Source organism: Mirounga leonina, unplaced genomic scaffold (genome assembly GCF_011800145.1).
Source record: "Mirounga leonina isolate KUSES-001 unplaced genomic scaffold, KU_Mleo_1.0 Mir_168, whole genome shotgun sequence".
NCBI lineage: Eukaryota > Metazoa > Chordata > Mammalia > Carnivora > Phocidae > Mirounga > Mirounga leonina.
Window position 1 is genome coordinate 43,446,718 of NW_023270426.1, and position 23,572 is coordinate 43,470,289.

A 23,572-nucleotide genomic window follows, 5' to 3' on the forward strand; every position below is an offset into this window, starting at 1 on the left:
CTTCCCGCGGAGCAGGGAGCCCCATGCGGGGCTTGATCCCAGGACCCCGGGATCATGACCTGAGCCGAAGGCAGACGCTTAAGACTGAGCCACCCAGGCGCCCCTTTCCAACAAAATCTTAACCAAATTTTCTGAGCAGAAAAGTGTTAAGGACGGCCTTTCGTGTCAGAGGGCTGAGCACCCTTGGACCCCCTCCAAACAGTCCCCTCCAGATCTCACTCGGCCTCGCGTCGCCAAATACTCCTCTGTTCTACCCAAAGCCCGCGGAGCTCGGAGCGCGCCACAGCGCGGTCCAGGGCCACCTGCACCTTCAGGGAACCGGGCGGCTCTTCTACGCTCGGTCCCCAAAGCTGCGCTGTTCCTTTAATTGGGAACGGGGCGAGGGTGTGCGGAGAACGGCTGGTTCCTCCCGCCTCTTGCTCCACCGCTCCCTTCCCCCTCCCTTCCGAGTTTCAGGTGAATGGGTCACCGAGGGAGGAGACGGCCGGAACAGGCTTCCTCGCTGGCGTCCACCTCCCCCCCACCCCTTTCTCCTTGCCCTGCAGGAGGCGGCGGGACTCCAGGGCAAGCTGGCCAGAGCACCCCAGGGCCCGCGCTGGTGCGACAGGTGAGCTGCTCTGGCGCGGGACCGCGGACCTCCGGCACCGGCCTGGCGCTGGTGCGCATGCCCGGGGGCAGGACGGCCGGGGTGGGGGAAAGAGGAGGAGAGGAGGAGGAGGAGTGGAAGAGGACTGCCTGAATTCCTAGGCTAGTCGCTGGCTGCGGGCGGGCGGCCGGCACAGCGTCAGGTGCGCTCGCCAGGGACGCGCGTTCTTTGGCTCCCGCGGCCCTTGGTGGGCCGGGCGGGGCTGCAGCGAGTCGGTGAGAGTTGGGCGCGGCGCTGAGCGCGCACGGTAGCCTCAGAGTCCCCGCGCGGGATCGCGGCTCCGGTGCGGTAGGGGAGGCGCGGGGGGAGCACGCCCCGCGCTAGTTTCGGCGGCGGTTTCGCTCTGGGCTGGGACTGGCGGGAGTGGGAAGGGAGCGGGTCTGCCGGGGGAGCGGCGCTGGTCCAATTTGGAGGCTGCCTCGGCGAAGGGCCACTTGGAGCCGCCGATCAGCTCCTTCGGCGGAAACGCTTAGAGCTCCCTGGGTCCCGGCGGCGCGGGCACCTTGTCGCTTTGATGGGGGGCGGGCGGTTCCCGAACCGGGCGAGCCCAGCGCTCAGCTCTCGGGACTGTAATGCTGGGAGGGCCTCAGGAAGAGGGGCGCACGCCCGGTTCCTCCGGGGTCCTGAGCCTGAGGGCCGGAGCCGGGGGTGGGTGGGGGTGCTCGCTGGCCAGGGCGACTGGGATCCCGGGGCTGGGGATCGATTCCGATCCTCATCGATTCCGCCCCACCCACCCCTCGGGGATCGCGGGGGGAGAGCGGGGGCCGGTTTAATCCGGGCAATATTGCTAGAGCCCTGGGGTGGGCCGGCCCGCTCGTTGGCATCCAGTTAGTGGGAGTTGTGCGAGCCCGCGTCAATTTAAGCCTGAGGGCGGGGATTTAATTTCGAGTGAGGCTGTATTTCGAGGGAAGCTGCTCACGCTTCGGAGTCTCACCCGTGACCCAAAGGCCGCCGCCAGGTGAGCGGATCTGCCTCCGGGCGGTCCCAGCTGGACGCGGGCTGGCGCGCACCGGCCGGAGCGCACGGAAGCGGACCTGCCGCGGGGCTTAGACACCTACCGGGAAGGGCCGGCCTGCGCGCGGCCAGCCGACATGTTGCCTGCGTCGGAGGAAGTGTGCGGGGAGAGCGGGCTTGAGGGGCCAAGATGGCCTCTGCTCCTTGGGGGTGGAAGAGCAATTCCGAGCCCCTGCGTCCCAGGTGAAGCGATAACCCCGGGAAGACACGGCATCCTCAGGCCGGCCCTGGGGCTGGCTGGGCAAACTGCCCACCTGGGAAATGACCCGGGGCGGGGAGGAGGCAGCCTTCCAGGTTAGTGTGTGGTCCTCACGCACAATAGGTGTATTATTGGGATCCCTGGAAAAGAGAAACCTTCCCGTTAAGGCACTTCGGGTGATGTTTGGTGTAACTGAAAACTAGTCCTTTCTAGATGGAGGTGGATGTCTCAAGCTACCCATTCCCAATACAGCAGTGTTGCTCTTGTACAGTACAAATGAATCTTTATTTGCTCTTCCTGGTATTTTAAAATAGACCTTGTAAATGGTGGAGCCACCGTAGTAGGTATCTCCTCAAAGCAACACTTCTGAGTAGTTTTTTGCATTTATTTAGTTATTAGGTGCCGCCTTGGTTAAGTGATGGAGAGGAGGATGGCGAGATTTGTGCAGCTTCCGGGCTGTTTAGGGAAATGATGCGCAGTGCCTCCTAACTAAGAGCCAGTGTGCTAAAAGAGTTTTGTACTTTGTATCATTTAGTGATACTGACAACTCTAAAAGGTAGATCTTAGAACTCCGTTTTAAAGGTAAAACACCGGTAGGGGAAACATAAATGGTGTGGCTTGAAAACTGCTTCGGCTAATCGGGGCGGGTATACCAGAAAAGCAGCAGGCCTTGATATTCCAGCACCAGAAGGATTTGGGGTTTTTCTGGAACGCTCTACTTTTGACTAGTCGCTCTGGTCTCATAGAACCTTTCCACATCTTGTTTGATGTGAAGGTAAACTTCCTGTTTTCTTTGAAAGATAATGTTGGAATTATTGCCCTTTCAAAATTACAAGAGATTATTTTTGACCACACAAATTAACTGATATAAAATCTTTCACCTGCCCACGAACCTGCCAGACGGGAAGTTTTCTTCAGGTGCATTTTCAGGTTTCCTTGATTAGAGTCCTTAGCGGGCTTTTTTCATCCAGGTTATTATTTAATGGAAATACTGGGGTAAAAAGACCCTGAGGATTTTTTTTTTTTTTTAAGATTTTATTTATCTATTTGACAGAGAGACAGTGAGAGAGGGAACACAAGCAGGGGGAGTGGGAGAGGGAGAAGCAGGCTTCCCGCGGAGCAGGGACCCGGATGCAGCTCCATCCCACGACTTTGGGAACATGACCTGAGCCAAAAGCAAACGCCTGAGCCACCCAGGTGCCCCGACCCTGAGGACTTTTGTTACAGCTTTTGTTTTAGCCTCTAGGTTTGCAGCTGTCCCCTAACCCCATGGTTCCTAATCTTGACTGTGGTATGAATCACCTGGGGATCTTACTAAGATACATTCGTATTCGTTGGTCAGATGTGGGGCCTGGAATTCTGCTTTTCAACAAGCTACCAAATGATGTCCATATGGCTGGTGTTTGACTCTCTCCTCTCCTTCAGACTGTAAGCACTTAACTAATTTGGTTGAACGTAAAGGATTATATTTACTGAGTGCTAGCATTGTGAGGAACTTAAAGACATTCACAGCTGTATTGAAATCCTAACTGTAATATGGGCTGTTGGTTTTATAAATCAAATGTTGATTGATCATCACTTTGTATCAGGGATCAGGCAGAAGAGTGATGGTCAAGACAGACATCTAGGTGCTTGTAAAGCTGGTATTCCAGTTGGGATGGAGATGGTGGCAGTTTAAAAAGTTAAAAAATAAAAAATAATTAGTGGGGGGAATTTGCTCTGAAAATACAACAGGTTTGGTGGATGGGTGACCTGGAGGGCACCTCTGAGGAGGGGATAGTTGAGGTGAGATCTGAACAGCTGGTTCCTGCCCATTATAGACAGGAAATGCCAAGATCAAGGCCCTCCTGGGATTGACGCCTTGTTTTTTAATTAATTAATTTTTTTTAAAGATTTTTTTATTGAGAGAATGAGAGAGCACATGAGAGGGGGGAGGGTCAGAGGGAGAAGCAGACTCCCTGCTGAGCAGGGATCCCGGGACTCCAGGATCATGACCTGAGCCGAAGGCAGTCGCTTAACCAACTGAGCCACCCAGGCGCCCTGGGATTGACGCCTTTAATCTAGGCAGTGATGCTGAAAATACATGGTGTGCTTAAGAATCATCTGGAGTGCTTATTTGAAATGCATTTTCCGATACAGAGCCCATTGTCTATTGCATAAATCTGCCTAATTTTAAAATTTTAGACAACTTACTAATTATGTGCCAAAATATAAATAGAAACATTTAGTACCAGCCACAACTTTTAAAAACTTCTTGAAGGCAAATTAACTATTGCTGCCTGTGATTGAAAAGGAATAGGCTCTCCTTAAATATGATAAAATTTATCTTTTACTTATGACAGTTGCTTTAAAGAATTATTCAGGGGCATAGTATTTTCAGGCTTTTCTTCTTTGTCTTAGCTTAGGTTTTTATTACGACAGCTTTGGCCAGTAAACATAAGGGGAGAACTTTTTGTATATTTTAACGTCAGTCAATCTTATACATTTAGTAAGAGTCTGCTGTTTCCCTTATGCTCCTGACTCTTAATTCAGCTGTTTGACTTGGTTCCCTTTCACTCGCTTTGGTACAGGCTCTGTGACCGTGGCCACTGAGCCCTTTAGGCCGGATCCTGTATCCTCTCCATTCGTTTTATTTTGTCCTTCACTCAACATACATTTATTGAGCAGATAACGTTAATATTGCCCTGCAGGGGGTTGGGTAACAGTCTGTTCTTGGTCCTTTTTTTCTTTGGCTGTGACCTGAAGGCACAGTTCCAGACTGTCTTGAAGGAGACTAATATTAGAGTTCCTTCAGTCCAGTCTCCCCAGAATATCAAACAACTTAAGCTTTGCATACACGGCTTCAGATAAAAATTGTTATTTGTTATTTTTGAAGGGTGTGTGGAGTCAGGGTAAGGGAGAGGCTTCCTAACATTGACATGAAATCTGATCCTGTGGTATCTTTTCTTCAAAGAATGGTTTCTAGGATTACAAAGACAGCTCTGCAGATATTTGAAGGGTGCTGTAGTGGTCCTTCTAATGTTGATTTGACCAGGCCAAACATTTCCTGTTTTTTCAGTCATTTGTCTTAAGACATGGTTTTTCTGGTTCTTGAACGGTCAGGCACCTTCAGGAGAGGCACCTCGTTGGAACATGATGTACAGATTCATGGTTATGCAGAAGGTTTTTTTTAAAGTGTATCATTCCTAGATGGAAGCAGCTGTCTGTGACTACTGCCAAAGTTAGGGATAACTTGTTAACTTTGTTGAAATTCTCACCAAGGAAATGCACTTTTAAAAAATTGAGTCTCCGAGACTTTATAAAATGATTTATCCATGCCACCAGTATTTGAAAATGGATACAATGTACCTAAGTGCCTAAACACTGGAATGTCTCACTTTCAAGATAACCACCTTGCTGTGAATGCTTTTCTCATCTTCCTTAATATATTATCTTAATTATTCCAGCCTAGAGGTCAGGCTTATCCCCTGCCCTTTGGCATAGGAGGGTAGTGAGGTTCAAGGAAGAAAAGTAGAGTTTGTCCTCTCACAGTGAGCTTTTTTTTTTTCTCTCTCTCACAGTGAGCTTTTAAAACCATTGGGTTTGTTTTAGCCCATCAGTCTGGCCCCATAGAGAATTTGATATACTTGAAGACGGTGGGTTGGTTATCCTTTCCAGTGTTTTGTCAGCTGCAAATCTGGATAAGCTTGCCCATCTTGTCTGTGGTCACTAAAATGACCTCCCTCTCTGTTCTTTTTTAAGATTTTTATTTATTTGTGAGAGAGAGAAAGCAAGCACAAGCGGGGGTAAGGGCAGGCAGAGGGAGAAGCAGGCTCCCTGCTGAGCAAGGAGCCCAATGTAGGACTCGATCCCGGGACCCTGGGGTCATGAATGTACCATTCTTTTATCCTATTTAGATTTTTTCAGTCCCAGAGGAATGTCTATGCATGGGGATGTGCTGAAGATTCTAGGGCTTCATCTACCAGTTTGGTAATCTCAAAAAAGGAAATGAAGCTGATATGGCATGCCTTGTTCTTGATAAACTTCCTAAAATTACTTGCTTCACAATATAAAATCTCTGGTATTAGAGGGGATATGATAACTAAACTCTGAATCCATGAAATAGAAGTTTGGAAAGGGATTTTGGTGTCTGGATTTTTTTTTTTTTTTTAAAGATTTTATTTATTTATTTGACAGAGACACGGTTAGAGAGGGAACACAAGCAGGGGGTAGTGAGAGAGGGAGAAGCAGGCCTCCCGTGGAGAAGGGAGCCCAATGCGGGGCTCGATCCCAGGACCCTGAGATCACGACCTGAGCCAAAGGCAGACGCCCAACGACTGAGCCACCCAGGCGCCCCTGGTGTCTGGATTTTTGACAAAATTTAAACTTTAGCCTGAGTCTGGATTAATTTAGAATTTTCAAAAACTACCATGGAGGGGCGCCTGGCTGGCTTAGTTGGTAGAGCATGTGACTCTTGATCTCAGGGTCGTGAGTTCAAGCCCCAAGTTGGTCGTAGAGATGACGTAAAAAACTAACATGGAGCCTGGAATTTTTGTCATAGTCTTGAATGAGTGAGCCAGAGCTATAAAAGGGCTAAGTTCCGTTTGTCAGTATTTGACATTCAGCTTCAGAACTGGAGTCCTACGTTTAATAGTGTTTAAATTCAGTTTATCTTTTCTCTTTTTAAAGATTTATTTATTGAGGCGCCTGGGTGGCTCAGTTGGTTAAGGTTCTGCCTTCGGCTTAGGTTATGGTCCCAGGGTCCTGGGATCCAGCCCTGCATCAGGCGTCTTACTTGGCGGGGAGCCCGCTTCTTCCTCTCCCTCTGTCTACTGCTCTGCCTACTTGTGCTCTCTCTCCTTCAAATAAATAAAATCCTTAAAAAAAAAAATTTATTCATTAGAGAGTGAATGTGTGCCCTTGTGCTCATGAGTGGGGGGGGGAGGGGCAGAGGGAGACTCTCAAGCCGACCCTGCGCTGAGTGCGGAGGCTCTCTAGGGGCTCCATCTCACTACCCTGAGATCGCAACCTGAGCCGTGGAAATCAAGAGTTGGTTGCTTAACTGGCTGAGCCACCCAGGTGCCCCTAATAGTGTTTAAATTCATTTTTTTTTTAAAATGTTCTTTTTTTGAACATCAGTTAGGAAGCCAGTCTGGACTTTTACTCTTCCATAACACTGTAACGTGCTAATGGCCTGAGTTGCCCATTTAAATGTGCATTTGGGTGCTAGTTCCAGGGCTCTATACACTTAGGATTTGTGCATTTTTTGGTATGTTAATACTTGAGTAAAACAGTTTTTTGTTTTTTTGTTTTTAAATAATGTGAAGAAGTTGTCTTCCCTCACTGTGTTTGGAAAATCATGCTAATTGTCTTGGTGTTCCTAACATTCAGTTTATTTCCATCTTTGAGGTTTTATGTGATAAACAATTGGGCAACATTTTATTCTGAGAAATTTGGAATTGACTGTCCTTAAGGATGTCCTTAAGGATGTGTCCTTAAGAATCCCATTGATTCTAAAGAACACAATTTAGAGAGTTTGAATTTATTTACTTTTCCTAACATGATACCTTTTTTGCATATACTTTATCTGAAAAGGGAAAAATAGTATACAGTTTAATATACTCAGATTGTAGATCTTGCTCAAGTGATCTTTCTTCTCCCCCCAACCCCAACCCCCAGCTTCTTCCTCTTCTTTAAGTCTTGGTCTTTCTCCTCTGCTTATCCCTGTCCTACACTTGATAATGTAGTCAGCGCTAAGAACTAAATAACTGCCTGTTGTAGTTGCTTTTTTCTTTGTGTGTGACCTTCTGTAGTATTTCTACAGACTTCCATGGAATAGTGTAAGTACTTAATAAGTACTGGTCGATTGGGGCACCTGGGTGGCTCATCAGGTTAAGCATCCGACTCTTGATTTTGGCTCAAGTCTTAATCTCAGGGTCATGATCTCAGGGTCGTGAGATTGAGCCCCACGTCAGGCTCTGCACTCAGTAGGGAGTCTGGTTGAGATTCTCCCTCTGCCCCTCCCACCATTCGTGTATGTGCTCGCTTGCTCTCTCTCAAAGAAAATAAAAATTAAAAAAAACACATTTTAAGAAATTTTATTTTGGGCGCCTGGGTGGCTCAGTTGGTTGAGCGACTGCCTTCGGCTCAGGTCATGATCCTGGAGTCCCAGGATCGAGTCCCGCATCGGGCTCCCTGCTCAGCAGGGAGTCTGCCTCTCTCTCTGACCCTCCCCCCTCTCATGCTCCCTCTCTCATTCTCTCTCTCAAATAAATAAATAAAATCTTTAAAAAAAAAAAAATTTTATTTTTTACATTTCTTGTTTTTTGAAGGAACGGTTTTGAAAAATACCGTTTTTTACCTATGCTGTAAAAACTTTGTGAAATTTTTATTACTACAACTTAGTCATTAAAGTTAGTATTTGTATGCCAGTGGTGTGCAGAGCAGGGTGCTTGGTGCTGTGAGGACCACCAGACTGAATGGTTGCTATGCTCAGTGATTTCCTGTACTCAAGGAATTGATGGTCCAATGTGTAAGGATGGCAGTGAGAAGGACAAGAGGAATAATCATGGTGTGCGAAGTTACTTGAGATTGGTATCATTAGTTTTCTTAGTGATGCAGGGAAACTCTGAGCTTCGTAGTAATGCCATTACCCTCCTTATGTTGCTTAGATTGGCTTATTTTGGGGAGCTGCGGGGCAGTTCTCATCCTGAAGATCAGGTGATCATTGACATCAGCCATGTCATCGAGGCCTTTTGAAAGTCCACCTCCATATAGACCTGATGAATTGTAAGTAATTCTTTAGTTTTTGGTTTTTTCTTTCTGTCAAGCCTGTCACGTGTAAAAAATACGTATAGTTGAAACTTTCATCTGTTAAGTGTTTGCTGTTAAAAATAACAAAATAACATGTGTGTTTGTAAATTTAGATTAAAACAAAGCGTATAAAGTGGGAGTGAGTTTCCCCCCGAAGCTTAACTTCCAGGATGCCAGTGTTTCTTTTTTTTTTTTAATTTTATTTTATTATGTTATGTTAATCACCATACGTTACATCATTAGTTTTTGATGTAGTGTTCCATGATTCATTGTTTGCGTATAAAACCCAGTGTTCCATTCAATACGTGCCCTCTTTTTTTTTTTTTTTTAAAGATTTTATTTATTTATTTGACAGAGAGAGAGACAGCGAGAGAGGGAACACAAGCAGGGGGAGTGGGAGAGGGAGAAGCAGGCTTCCCGTGGAGCAGGGAGCCTGATGTAGGTCTCGAACCCAGGACCCTGGGATCATGACCTGAGCCGAAGGCAGACGCTTAACGACTGAGCCACCCAGGCGCCCCCAATACGTGCCCTCTTTAATATCCATCACCAGGCTAACCCATCCCCCTACCCCTCTCCCCTCTAGAACTCTCAGTTTGTTTTTCAGAGTCCATAGTTTCTCATGGTTCGTCTCCCCCTCCGATTCCCCCCCTTTATTTTTCCCTTCCTACTATCTTCTTCTTTTTTTTTTTTTTTTTAACATATAATGTATTATTTGTTTCAGAGGTACAGGTCTGTGATTCAACAGTCTTACACAATTCACAGCGCTCACCATAGCACATACCCTCTCCAATGTCCATTACCCAGCCCCCCATCTCTCCCACCCCCCACCACTCCAGCAACCCTCAGTGAGATTAAGAATTCCTCATATCAGTGAGGTCATATGATACAGGTCTTTCTCTGATTGACTTATTTCGCTCAGCGTAATACGCTCCAGTTCTATCCACATTGTTGCAAATGGCAAGATTTCAGGGGTTTTTTGTTTGTTTGTTTGTTTTGATGGCTGCATAATACTCCATTGGGTATGTATACACCACATCTTCTTCATCCATCTGTTGCAGGATGCTGGGGTTTCTGTGCAGAGGCAAACTACTGTCACCTATTGCTATTGTTTGCTTCTGTATAACCTAGGCGGATACTTGTGTGTCTATTTATTCATTTTTGTTTTTTCACAAATGGTATGAAGCTTCTGATTTAATGCTTTGTTTAGGTGACTGACCCTAACACTGACTCACTATTAATTTTTTAAGTAATACTTTTTTGAGATAGAGGTCACACACCATACAATTCATCCATTTAGAATGGACAGTTCAGGGGCGCCTGGGTGGCTCAGTTGGTTAAGCGACTGCCTTCAGCTCAGGTCATGATCCTAGAGTCCCGGGATCAAGTCCCGCATCGGGCTCCCTGCTCGGTGGGGAGGCTGCTTCTCCCTCTGACCCTCCCCTCTCTCATGCTCTCTGTCTCATTCTCTCAAATAAATAAATAAAATCTTTAAAAAAAAAAAAAAAAGAATGGACAGTTCAGTGGTTTTAGTATATTCACAGAGTTGTGCAACCATCACCACATCAATTTCAGAACATTTTCATCACCCTCTCCCCAAAGAAACCGCTACCGATTAGCACTCACTCCTCGTGTTCCCCCCGCCCCCCATACTAGGCTGTCACCAGTCTTTCTGTTTCTGGATTTGTCCATTTTGCACATTTCCTCTACATGTAATCATGCAGTATGTGGTCCTCTGTGACTGATTCTGTGGCTTGGCATAATGTTTTCCACATTGTCAGTTGTAAGAGTGATTCCTGCCATTATATGAAACAAGCAAGTTTGAGGATTCTTGGCATCCCTAGTCATTTGGAAATTTAACAGTGAAAAATTAAAATTTATTACCAAACATTGATAGAGTTTTTTTTCCTTTAAGTAGTTTGTAGCCTCAACTCTTTGATAACTGTAGTAGTGCTTCTGTTTTTCAGTCCATAGTTTCTCATGGTTCGTCTCCCCCTCCGATTTCCCCCCTTCATTTTTCCCTTGCTACTATCTCTCTCTCTCTCTCTCTTTTTTAACATATAATGTATTATATGTTAAAATATATATGTATATATATAATATTTGTTTCAGAGGTAAGAGTCTATGACTCTAACTGTAACAGTGCTTCTGTTACATTGCCTCTTGACTAATACCTGAACATTATAGGGACACAGTTGTTCGTGATGATGTGGTCCTTAAGTTATGCTAGAGAATACAGTAATTGAGTAGTGCTCCATGAACCTGAGACTTATTTTTGGGTTGCTTTTGTAAACATTGGTGAAATATAACACACACATAGACAATGGCACAGGACGTGTGTATGAAATAATGAATAAAAAGAAAGCAAAATCATCATGTAGGTCAAGAAATAGAACACCTCCAAGTCCTTCCGTGTGTTCCCACCTTTCCCTGGAAACCACTGTTCTTACATGTTGTTTTTTTTTTTTTAAGATTTTATTTTTATTTATTTGACAGAGAGAGACACAGCGAGAGAGGGAACACAAGCAGGGGGAGCGGGAGCGGGAGAGGGAGAAGCAGGCTTCCCGTGGAGCAGGGAGCCGGATGTGGGACTTGATCCCAGGACTCTGGGATCATGACCCGAGCTGAAGGCAGATGCTTAACGACTGAGCCACCCAGGCGTCCCTTACATATGGTTATCACTTGATTTTCTTTTCTTTTCTTTTCTTTCTTTCTTTCTTTTCTTTTCTTTTTTTTTTTAACTGTTTTACATATCCTAAACAATACATTTCAGTTTTACTTTGTTGTTAAACTTCTCTTGCTTCAAAGGAGTGCTATAGAAATAAAATGTGAGGGGCTCCTGGGTGGCTTGGTCAGTTAAGCCTCTCCCTTCAGCTCAGGTCATGAACTCGGGGTCCTGGGATCGAGGAGCCCCACATCTGGCTCCTAGCTCAGCAGGAAGTCTGCTTCTCCCTCTGCCCTCCCTCCCCCCATGCTCTGTCTCTCTCTAAAATAAATAAATAAAAAGGAAATAAAATGTAAACCATATGTGTAATTTTGTTTTCTTCTAATGAACTAAAACTTATTTTAATAATAATATTAATTTTATATAATATATAATTGTAATATTTAATATTTCACTTAACCTAATATATTTAATGTATCGTTTCAACATGTGGTATAAACACTGACTCATGAGGTAGTTTACATTCCTTTTTTTAATAGTCGTTATTTTTTTTTTTTTTAAGATTTTATTTATTTGACAGAGACACACAGCAAGAGAAGGAACACAAACAGGGGGAGTGGGAGAGGGAGAAGCAGGCTTCCCGCGGAGCAGGGAGCCCAGTGCGGGGCTCGATCCCAGGGACCATGACCTGAGCCGAAGGCAGATGCTTAACGACTGAGCCACCTAGGCGCCCCAGTAGTCGTTATTTTTTAGAGCTCAAAGCAAAACTGTGAGAGGAAGGTGCAAAGATTTCCCATATGCCCCCGCCCTTTTACATGCGTTGCCTACCCCATTATCAGTATCCCCCAACCAGAGAGGTACATGTGTTAAAATTGATGAACCTTCATTGACTAATCATTATCACCCAAAATACATAGTTAATATTAGGGTTCTCTCTAGGTGGTGGTAAATTTTTTTTTTCTTTTTTTAGTAGAGGGGGAGCATGAGTGGTGGGGGGAGGGGCAGAGGAAGAAGGATAGAGAATCTTAAGCAGGCTCCCTGATCAGTGCAGAGTCCAACATGGGGCTTGATCTCAAGACCCTGAGATCATGACCTGAGCTGAAACCAAGAGTCCGATGCTTACCTGAGCCACTCAGGCACCCCTACATTTCTTTTTTTATACTATGATAACTAAGTATTTTATACTTAACAGCACATCTCAGTTTGGACCAGCTATATTTCAAGTGCTCAGTAAATCATGTGGCTAGTGGCTGCCCTATTAGCTCATCTCTGTAGCATTCCATCCTATGGATATGTTACAATTACCTCTTCCCCCTCTAAGTAAACATCTGGACTGTTTCCAGTTTCAGGTTATCATAAACAATGCTTCTGTGAATGTTACAATGTCAATGGGATTTTAAATGATAGAATCATTTTTTTAAAAAGTGATATAATTATTTTGGAAAACACTTCAACATTATCTCATAGAGCTGAAGGTAAAAAAAAAAATTTGACTCAAAAATTCTCCTAGATATATACCTTAGAAAAAGAAGTGCTTGTGTGTGTGAGGGCATGTGTTCAAGATGCCCAGATCTACATTGTTCATGACAGCTCCAGATGGAGACATCCCAAGTAACCAAGTAGAATGAGTTACGGAATTTTCATACATGACATTTTCAAAGACCGGCTTGTCAGGGTTCTTTCCAGTTTCTCCATTTCCTTGAATTCTTGTGGTTGGCAGCACCCAGTTGTAAGATGTCTTGCTTTGGAAAGAGAGAAGTGGACCAAGGAAATAATGGCAAAAACAAAAGGGGGTGAGGTCAGTTTAGGAATTGAATTTTGCTCTGCCAGGATCCACATTTCTTAGATTCTGTGTGTCACACATCAGTGTGTCTGTCTCCAGCGATGTTTATGATTCAGTCACTAGAGTTGGCAAGCTATTTTTGTAAAGATCCAATTAGGCATCACCCTGATGAGCCCTCACTGAATATTTGATTTATCTTGTAGCTCTTACCATAACTAACTAGAGATCATGTAGTGATTTAATGTCTTACTGCCTTCGAAGAGACTAACCTGTGGGGGGCCGGGGTTGAGGCACTTCTGTTGATTGTAGTATCCTCAGTACTTAGCACACTGCCCCACACATATCAGCCTGGCGGCTCCAGTAAATAGCTGTCCCGTGAATAAATGAATGGTTGCTTTCTCAGGCAGGAGAGTGAGGCTGCCAGAAATTGGACGAGACACTGGATGGGCCTCTGTAGGTGTCGTATCTGAATGCACTGGTCTCACATCACACAAGCCAGAGGGTCGACATCATTGTTCTAAACTGCTTGGGTGCCCTCCCCAGGGATTACAGTTTAACTGGCGTGGAGTGCTCCAGCTGGGGATTATACACATTCCCCAGGTGACTCTAATAGGAGAAAATGCGAGAACCTCTACTCTGTAGAAATTAGAGCATTCTTTTTTTTTTTTAAAGATTTTATTTATTTATTTGAGAGAGAGAATGAGAGAGAGCACATGAGAGGGGGGAGGGTCAGAGGGAGAAGCAGACTCCCTGCTGAGCGGGGAGCCCAATGCAGGACTCGATCCCGGGACTCCAGGATCATGACCTGAGCCGAAGGCAGTCGTTCAACCAACTGAGCCACCCAGGCGCCCAAGATTTTATTTATTTATTTGAGACAGAATGAGAGAGAGAGAGAGAGCACATGAGAGGGGGGAGGGTCAGAGGGAGACGCAGACTCCCTGCCGAGCGAGGAGCCCAATGCGGGACTCGATCCCGGGACTCCAGGATCATGACCTGAGCCGAAGGCAGCCGTTTAACCAACTGAGCCACCCAGGCGCCCTAGAGCAGTCATTCTCAATGTATGGCTCCCAGACTTTCAGCAGCAGGAGCATCTGGAAACTTGTCCTACCCCAGGCTTGCAGAATCAGCAACCTGGGGTTGGGGACCAACAATCTATGTTTTAACAAGCCCTCCAGGTGATTCTGATACACAGAAACCTTGACTCTTCAGTGCGTGTCTCAGTAGCTTCTGGGTGCTATAACACAGTACCACACACTGGGTAGCATATAAACAACATGAATTTATTTCTCAGTTCTGGAGGCTGGAAGTCCATAATAATAAGGTACCAGTGTGGTCAGGTTCTAGAGAAGGTTCTCTTCTGGGTTGCATACTGCCCGCTTCTTGTATCCTCACATGGTAGAAGGGGCAGGACGGTTCTCTGGGGTCTCCTTTGTGAAGGCACTGTTCCCATTTATGGGGGCTCCAGCTCGGAACCTAGTTAGGCCCCACCTAATACCATCACATTGGGGCTTAGGATGTTGACATTTGAATTTGGGGGGACATAAAGTGGCCTGTTGTAGTGGGGTGGTACTGAGAGTTGGTTTTGTTTTTTGCCAGTAGATGGTTTAAATTATTTCCATGTACATTCTGTGTTCTTTCTGCTTCCTCCAAACAGTATTAACTTGAAAGTGTTTTCATGTGCATTTCAGCAAACCCAATCATTATGCACCAAGCAATGATGTCTATGGTGGAGACATGCACGTTCGACCCATGCTCTCTCAGCCGGCGTATTCGTTCTACCCGGAAGATGAAATTCTTCACTTCTACAAATGGACCTCTCCTCCAGGAGTCATCCGGATTCTGTCTATGCTCGTTATCGTGATGTGCATTGCCGTCTTTGCCTGTGTTGCCTCCACACTTGCCTGGGATCGAGGCTACGGAACTGGCTTACTGGGTGGTGGTCTAGGCTACCCTTACGGCAGCGGCTTCGGGAGCTACGGAAGTGGCTATGCCTATGGTTACGGCTACGGTTATGGCTATGGAGGCTACACAGATCCAAGAGCAGCCAAGGGCTTCCTCCTGGCCATGGTGGCCTTTTGTTTCATTGCTGCGTTGGTGATATTTGTTACCAGCGTAATACGTTCTGACATATCTAGAACAAGAAGATACTACTTGACTGTCATAATACTGAGTGCTATCCTGGGCGTCATGATGTTTATTGCCACAATTGTCTATATAATGGGAGTCAACCCAACTGCCCAGGCTTCTGGGTCTATGTACAGTTCACAGATATATGCCATCTGCAACCAGTTTTATGCATCTGCAACTCCTGGACTTTACATGGATCAGTATTTGTATCACTACTGTGTGGTGGATCCCCAAGAGGTATGGGTGGTTTTTGCCCTTGCCCCTGCTTTGGGTATAGGCACTCGGGATGCTTAATAGAATCACTTTGGGAACTTTTTAAAAAAGATTTTATTTATTTGACAGCGAGAGACACAGTGAGAGAGGGAACACAGCAGGGGGGAGTGGGAGAAGGAGAAGCAGGCTTCCCGCCGAGCAGGGAGCCCGATGCGGGGCTTGATCCCAGGACCCTGGGATCATGACCTGAGCCGAAGGCAGACGCTTAACGACTGAGCCACCCAGGCGCCCCACTTTGGGAACTTTTAAAAAGTATTGATGACAAGGCCTCACTTGTATTTAAATCAGAATGTGGAGAGGGGCGCTGGGTGTCATTGTTAAGATAGTATTAACATACCATATAATTCATCCACTTAAAGTTTGGTTCAGTAATTTGAGTATATTCAGAGTTCTGCAGCCATCACCATAATCATTTTTTTTTTTTTTTTTTAAGATTTTATTTATTTGACAGAGAGAGACACAGCGAGAGATGGAACACAAGCAGGGGGAGTGGGAGAAGGAGAAGCAGGCTTCCCGCCGAGCAGGGAGCCCGATGCGGGGCTTGATCCCAGGACCGTGGGATCATGACCTGGGCCGAAGGCAGACGCTTAACGACTGAGCCACCCAGGCGCCCACACCATAATCAGTTTTAGAACATTTTCACTATCCTCAAAAGAAGCCCCATATGCATTAGCAGTAAATTCTCCTTTCTCTAATCCTTCCGAGATTTAGCCGACTACTAATCTTATTCTATAGATTTGCCTATTCTGGATATTTCATATATACAGAATCACACATTATGTGATCTTTTATGATTGGCTTCTTTCTTTTTTTTTAAGTTTTATTTAAGTAATCTCTGGACCCATCGTGGGCCTTGAGCTCACAACCCCAAGATCAAGAGTCACATGCTCACCCCCACCCCCGACTAAGCTATACAGGCGCCCCTGTGATTGGCTTTCATTTCACATTAATGTTTTCCAGGTTCATGCATGTTATATCAATTCCTTTTGATTGCTGCATAGTATTCCATTGTATGGCTATACCATATTTTATTCATTCATCAATTGATGGACATTTGGGCTATGTCCATATTGGCTGTTATAAATAATGCTCTGAACATTTGTGTACAATTTCTTGTGTGAACCTGTTTTTTAATTTCTCTTGAGTATATGCCTAGGGATAGAATTGCAGGGTCTTATGATGTCTCTTCTGTGTGTTTAAGCTTTTGAGGAACTGCCAGACTGTTCTCCAAACTGGTTGCACTGTTTTACTTTTACCAGAAATGTGTGAGGATTCCATTTTTATACATGCTCACCAGCATTGTTTTGTCTGTTTGATTCTATCCATGCTAATAGGTGTGAAGTTGCTAATCTTTTTCCTTATGGATTTCTAATTTTTTTTTCCCTATTTTTTCCCCCTATCCTTACAGTGACTCAGAAATTCTCACTCTTTTACCTGAATGAGTCACTCTTTTGGGGTGAGATCATCCCCAGTAACTACCATTATTTTGAAGACTGAAATGTTTTCCCTCTGAATTTCAGAATATTTGTTGTTGGCATTCAGATGTATCTCTGGTAAACAGGGCTGAGGGTTGGTGCTCCTCTCTTACCACACCCCCATCTCTCTTAGTCCTCTGTGTGCCAAAACCTGTAATCACTGAAAAAGGATATCACTGTTAGATGGCTGCACAGAGACCCTCCTGTTACGATGAGCAGAATCCAGGCCAGGGTCCTGGTACTGCCTCAATTTCAAGTGTCTCCAGGCCAGTGGACCACTTAACATACTTATCAGACACTGGAAGAACTATCAGGGCAAAGGTTTCCTTGTCACAGGGCCCTTTCTTCTGAGTACACAAAAGACTCCTCTAACAGAAACCACCTGCCAGACTACATGAATCACTCATCCATTTTCTCTAATTTATAGTTTGGTTAGATCCTGTCTCATAATTTATGGTAAGGTAGATCCTCTATAGACTGGAATTTACATTGAGTGTAAAAACATTTGCCCAGTGTGTGTTATGAACAAGATTATAAACATGGTTATGTATTTAAAGCTATTTCTGAGAATAACATTTTTCAAGCCCTTTAGAAGGATACTGATGATTGAGTTAATTTACTGGCCATTTTCATCTGTTAATAAAAATAAGGCCACTTGGCGCTCAAGCTTTGGAACTAGATTTCTGTAATTTAAAAGGGAATGATAGTACCTAACTTAAAGCCTGTTTTGAGTATTGAATTAAGCTGTGTATGTGTTGTTAGCCTCAGCCCAACATTTTATATTTCTAAAATGTAACTATCAGTTTTATATCTGTTAAACCACAGATATGTAGTGTAGGGCCTTAGGTTTTTACTGAGGGTGGATTAGGATAAAGTAAACAATTAAAATCTGTGTCAATATCTTTAATCTCTTTTTAGGCAATTGCGATTGTACTGGGGTTCATGGTTATTGTGGCTTTTGCTTTAATAATTTTCTTTGCTGTGAAAACTCGAAGAAAGATGGACCAGTATGACAAGTCGAATATTTTGTGGGACAAGGAACATATTTATGACGAACAACCCCCCAATGTTGAAGAGTGGGTAAGTGTTTTAAAAAAAAAAAATCAGCAAATGTCCGGTATTTTATTAAAACACCAGGTTTCTGTCTCTAAACCTGACCTTTAGTGCTTTGTGAAACTATGTTCTTAGAATTACTGTTTTTGTTGCAAAAGTTGTGCCCTCATGTTTTACTCAGATCTTTAAAGAAGGTGCTATGATAAGTGGAAATTGTTTTACTGCAAAATGAAAACCAGATTTTTTAGATTTTATATATTATTTGGTGGGGGGGTTCATGCACAAGCAGGGGGAGGGGCAGAGGGGGAGGGAGAATCTCAAACAGACTCTGCACTAAGCCCGACATGGGGCTTGATCTCACGACCCTGAGATCATGACCTGAGTCAAATCAAGAGTTGGGCTCTGGGGCGCCTGGGTGGCTCAATCAGTTAAGGGTCTGACTCTTGATTTCGGCTCAGGTCATGATCTCAGGGTCGGGGGATTTAGCTCAGCATTGGGCTCCATGCTCAGCATGGAGTCTGCTTGTCCCTCCCTCTGCTCCTCCCCTCACTTGTGCTTTCTTTCTCTGTCTCTCAAATAAATAAGTAAAATCTTAAAAAAAAGAGTTGGACGCTTAGCTGACTGAACCACCCAGGCGCCCCTCAGATTTCCATTTTTAAGACGTGTATTTAGGCACTGAAAAGAAATGGCTTCTAAAGGAATCATGCAGAAAGAACTTGGTCTATGCAAAACAGTACCATTCCTCCCCCTCTCCGTTTATTTTCCTGGTTATTTTGGAGGGGAACACTGTTGCTTAGGGTGCTTGCTGTCTTGGGTTAAGAAGGGTGTTTTTGGAGTGGTAGCAGGTGCCATACGTCTGAAGTTTTTACATCAATAACAGCCTAGCAAATTACAGTGTCTAATTGCATGGATACTTAGGAAATACTTCAGTGAGGCAGAGAGAGATTAGAGCAGTTCCCTTTTTTATATATATTGTTATTTCTACCAGTATGTGTAGATGTGATTTGCTGAAAGCTTAGCAAGTTCCTCTCCCCAAAAATATCTGGGAAATATATATTACTGATACCTAACATGTCTTCAGAGATGTCTGAAGTGAGACTTTATTTCTCAGAAACCCTGTTAGGAAGCAGTTGGAAGCATCCTCAGAAACTGTCGTCATAGGTTTCTTTGAGCAGACTGACTTCTTGCCGTGAGGGTTAGTTGAGAAACCTGGACACAGGTTTGTTCTAGCCAATGGGAGTGGAGGAAAGAGCGCTAAGGGTGGGGATTGCTGGTCAGGGTTAGGAATAAAGACATTGGTCATCTTGAAGTCTCCCATAGCTCTGGCATTCTGTATGTCTGATTTTTTCTTTAAGATTTTTATTTGTGAGAGAGAAAGAGCACAAGCAGGGGGAGCAGCAGGCAGAGGGAGAAGCAGACTCCCCGCTGAGCAGGGAGCCCGATGCGGGGCTCGATCCCAGGACCCTGGGACCATGACCTGAGCCGAAGGCAGACGCTTAACTGACTGAGCCACCTAGGCGTCCCTGTGTATGTCTGATTTTAAGAAATCTAGAACTGTAGATGAGATTTTCTTCTAGTTAGTTAAGGAGCCAAAAGGAAACAGTCTTGGGAACATCAGAAGGTCTGGTGGGTACACACCACTGAGAGTGGAGTTCCTCTGTTCCTGACCTTGCCTTGAGGCCTGCTTGGTTTCTTTTTCCTCCTCCTCTTTCCCCCCATAAAGCATGAAGGTGTGGGGAATTGTTTTCTTTTGACCTTTAGCTCCAGGCAAGGCCACCTGTAGATGGAATAGGACAGTCTATTGTGAACTATGATGTAAATGTTTTGCTGAGAGTTTCTGGGTGTGTCAGTTTTCACTGGCTGTTGGATTTGTTTATTCAAAGTTTCGAGAGCCTGAAAAAAAAAAACAAAAGACTAGAGAGACTAGTGCTGGTAATATTAGAGTTCCAGTGAACTTTGGCCTCTCATCTGATTTTACTGTCCTGCGGTTTCGATCAGTTCTAGGTGCTTTTGATAATTGGGCAAAAGATAGCCATAATAATTTATGGACGTGATAATGACGATGAAGCAGAAAGCACTTTACTTTTATTTATTTATTAAATTTATCATTTTATTTTTTTAAGGATTTTATTTTCATTTATTTATTTATTTTTTTAAATGTTTTATTTATTTATTCATGAGAGTCAGAGAGAGAGAGAGAGAGGCAGAGGCAGAGGGAGAAGCAGGCTCCCCACCTAGCAGGGAGCCCGATGCGGGACTTGATCCAGGACCCTGGGATCATGACCTGAGCCGAAGGCAGACTCTTAACCATCTGAGCCACCCAGGCGCCCTAAGGATTTTATTTTTAAGTAATCTCTACACCCAGGGTGGGGCTCGAACCCACAAATGCAAGATCGAGAGTCGCCTGCTCCACTGACTGAGCCATCCAGGTGCCCCAGCACTGTCTGGCTTCTCATCTCTTTTCCCCTTCCCTTAGCTTCCCCAGTGCCTAAGAAATGCTATTGAAATAAGCTATTTGGAGGTGATTTTAGCCACAGGTATTTTGCTTTTCCATCCATTCTCCCCTCACCTGCCCAAGTTTACTTTGCTGAACTCAGTCCCACTTTCTTGTTTCTTCTGTTTACTTCCACAGCTCTCCTTTCTGTGCTCTTTTGCTCCATTCTCCTCAACACCTCTGTCCCTTTGATAACATAATGTGGCAGGATTTGTGTCCCCTTAATGCCCGTGGTTCTTGGTCCACACCACTTCCAAGAATGAAGAGGTAGACCAGATGAATAGTGGTGGGCAGCAAAGCAAAGTTTATTGAACAAGAGTATAAAGCTCCCAGAAAGGGAGGGGGGCCCAGTGGGTTGTCCTCAGAGTTTCTAAGTTTAAGGGGTTATTATGACCTCTTTTGCGGAGCTATCTTAAGCAGTCAGGGTTTGCTGAGTCGTGCCAATCAGGGCTTTGGTCACGTATTTGTTTACCTGTTAGGTTAATGTTTCTGTGCTGATGGATTTTTTTCTTACTGACATCTGGAAGCTTATGTCTTAACTGCCCCTTGCCGGTGATAATGACAAATGCTTTGTGGTTAATTGTCTCATTTTAGGTCGTTTTGCAGAAATCATTTCTGCAAAGGCTGCAAAACAGAATGTTAGTGAGGTCCTGTGTAAGCTGTAGAACAGGATGTTAGTGCTGTTTTATTTTAGCTGTCCTGACTCTCTATCTTCTTGTTGGGGACCCTGCCCTGACTGCCTGTCTGCTAAGTCCTAACGAGAGCCCAGGTGACAGTGTTCGATGCTGCATATGAAGCGCCTGACAGTGGATTAGTGATTTTTCTTTCTTTTGGTTTTTAGAAATTAATACCATAAAAATAATCTTCACTTAAAATAATGGAAAGAAAACCTAGCATTGATTCCTTGTACTAAGTGAGGATTAAAATTTGACTTCTAGGGGCTTCTGGGTGGCTCAGTGGGTTAAGCTTCCGACTCTTGATTTTCGGCTTAGGTCATGATCTCAGGCTTGTGAGATCGAGCCCAACATGGGGCTCTGCACTGAGCGTGGAGCCTGCTTAAGACTCTCTCTCTCAGGGCGCCTGGGTGGGTCAGTCGTTAAGCGTCTGCCTTCGGCTCAGGTCATGGTCCCAGGGTCCTGGGATTGAGCCCCGCATCGGGCTCCCTGCTCGGCGGGAAGCCTGCTTCTCCCTCTCCCACTCCCCCTGCTTGTGTTCCCTCTCTCGCTGTGTCTCTCTCTGTCAAATAAATAAATAAAATCTTAAAAAAAAAAAAAAAAAGATTCTCTCTCCCTCTGCTCTTCCCTCACTCTCTCTCTCCCTCTCTCTCAAAAAATTAATTAAATAAATAAAAATATAAAATTTGAATTGTAGGGAACTGAGATAAGATACTCCCCATATAACTAATAATGGTTTTTTTGTTGGGGGGGCGGAGGAAAACTTATTAAAGGAACAATTAGCTACTGAAAATTAGTTTCCTTCTTCCCTATGTATTAGGGTAGGCCTAGACATTCATTATTTTATTAGATCTTACTGCCTTTCCTGGATTTTTAAAATCTTTAGGATCAGAACCTCCAGAGCAAAGGCACCTCAAAAGTTGTGTCTTAAGAGTTTTAAGCAGGTTTCAGCCCTTAGGTATTATGTGTGGGAAAATGTACAACTCTGTAATTTCCTGTCTCTGAATCTCCAGCACCATGGTTTCTTTGCCTTCCTAGGGAGTCTTAGGGTTGTTGTTGTTTTTTTTTCCCCTTCCCCTTTCTGGATATCTTGTACTTTATAAAATAAGCTGGCCGTGTTTGCACACTATTGTGGGTGTTAACCTGGTCCTTTGTAGTCAGTCACTTAAGTTTGTACCAGCATTGTTATATATTAGATGTTTGAAGGTTCTTTTAATAAATTTGCAGATGTTATTTTTTCTGTTATGTCTTCAAATTCCAGATCTAGTTGGTACTTTTTCTGAATTAAAAAATATATATATATTGGGGTCCCTGGGTGGCTCAGTTGGTTAAGCATCTGCTTTTGGCTCAGGTCATGATCTCGGGGTCCTGGCATTGGGCTCCCTGCTCATCGGAGAGCCTGCTTCTCCCTCTACCCTTCCCTACCGACTCGTGCGCTCTCTCACACTCTTTCTCTCAAATAAGATCTTAAAAAAAAAAAAAAAAAATATATATATATATATAGTGTAACTGGGTGATGGGCATTAAGGAGGGCACATGATATGATGAGCACTGGATGTTATACGCAACTAATGAATCATTGACTACTACATCAAAAACTAAAGATGTACTATATGTTGGCTAACTGAATTTAAATTAAAAATAACATATATATATTTATGTATTTTTAAAATTTATTGTTTGGTAACTAGAGATTTTGAAACTACAGTGAACTATAAAGAAAATTCTTCCACCCTGAGGTACCATTCTGGTGTATTTTCTTTAATCCCCCCCCCCCCCACCTTCTTATTCTAAATCAGGAGAAATATGATAATGTTCCCTCTCAGTGTGAAATTCTACTTTTTGATTTAACATTATATTACAAGCTTTTCTTCACATCATTAAATATTCCTCATTTTTTGATACTTTTAATTTTATTGAAGTACAATGTATATCTGTATATACAGAGTAAAGTATAGTAGGTACACCAGTTGCTTAGCTTCGTTAGTTTTTATACATACACATAACTCACCCTGATCAAGATACAGTTTATTCCAGTGCCCATGGTTTCCTCATGTCCTTTCTCAGTATGCCCTAGAGGATGGTAACCCCTCTCATTATTTTTTGATTGGTAACTATCACCCTGTCACATCAGTTGGTTTTGCCTGTTCTTAAACTTCATATGAATGAAATTACGTAATGTGTGTTTTTGTGTTCACTTAACATAGTATCTGTGAGATTCATTTATGTTGTTGCGGCTGTCAGTATGATAACTGTTTTAGTTTTTGTATTTTTTGGCAAGGTAGAAACTTTCCTAATTATCCCCTTTAAAAAAGACTGAGCCACGCAGGCACCCCTAATTTGTATTCTTAAATTACTTGATTTATAGCATGGCTTAGTT

General features: G+C 44.1%; 1 protein-coding gene across 4 annotated transcripts in view; it reads left to right on the forward strand.

Moving 5' to 3' along the window:
- The first annotated feature begins 454 nt into the window (after positions 1–454).
- The window catches only part of OCLN (occludin), a 52,122-nt gene continuing 29,004 nt past the window's right edge, over positions 455–23,572 (forward strand). The window contains exons 1-5 of one of the 4 annotated variants that reach the window (XM_035014596.1): positions 1,384–1,604; positions 3,099–3,287; positions 8,510–8,627; positions 14,785–15,460; positions 17,890–18,051. In XM_035014596.1, coding sequence (XP_034870487.1) covers positions 8,578–8,627; positions 14,785–15,460; positions 17,890–18,051 — 888 coding nt within the window. In that variant the 5' untranslated portion in view covers positions 1,384–1,604; positions 3,099–3,287; positions 8,510–8,577. Of the gene's footprint in view, positions 608–713; positions 862–1,383; positions 1,605–2,951; positions 3,288–8,509; positions 8,628–14,784; positions 15,461–17,889; positions 18,052–23,572 lie in introns of those variants that run through there. The other 3 variants (XM_035014598.1, XM_035014599.1, XM_035014597.1) reach the window with 3 other exon arrangements.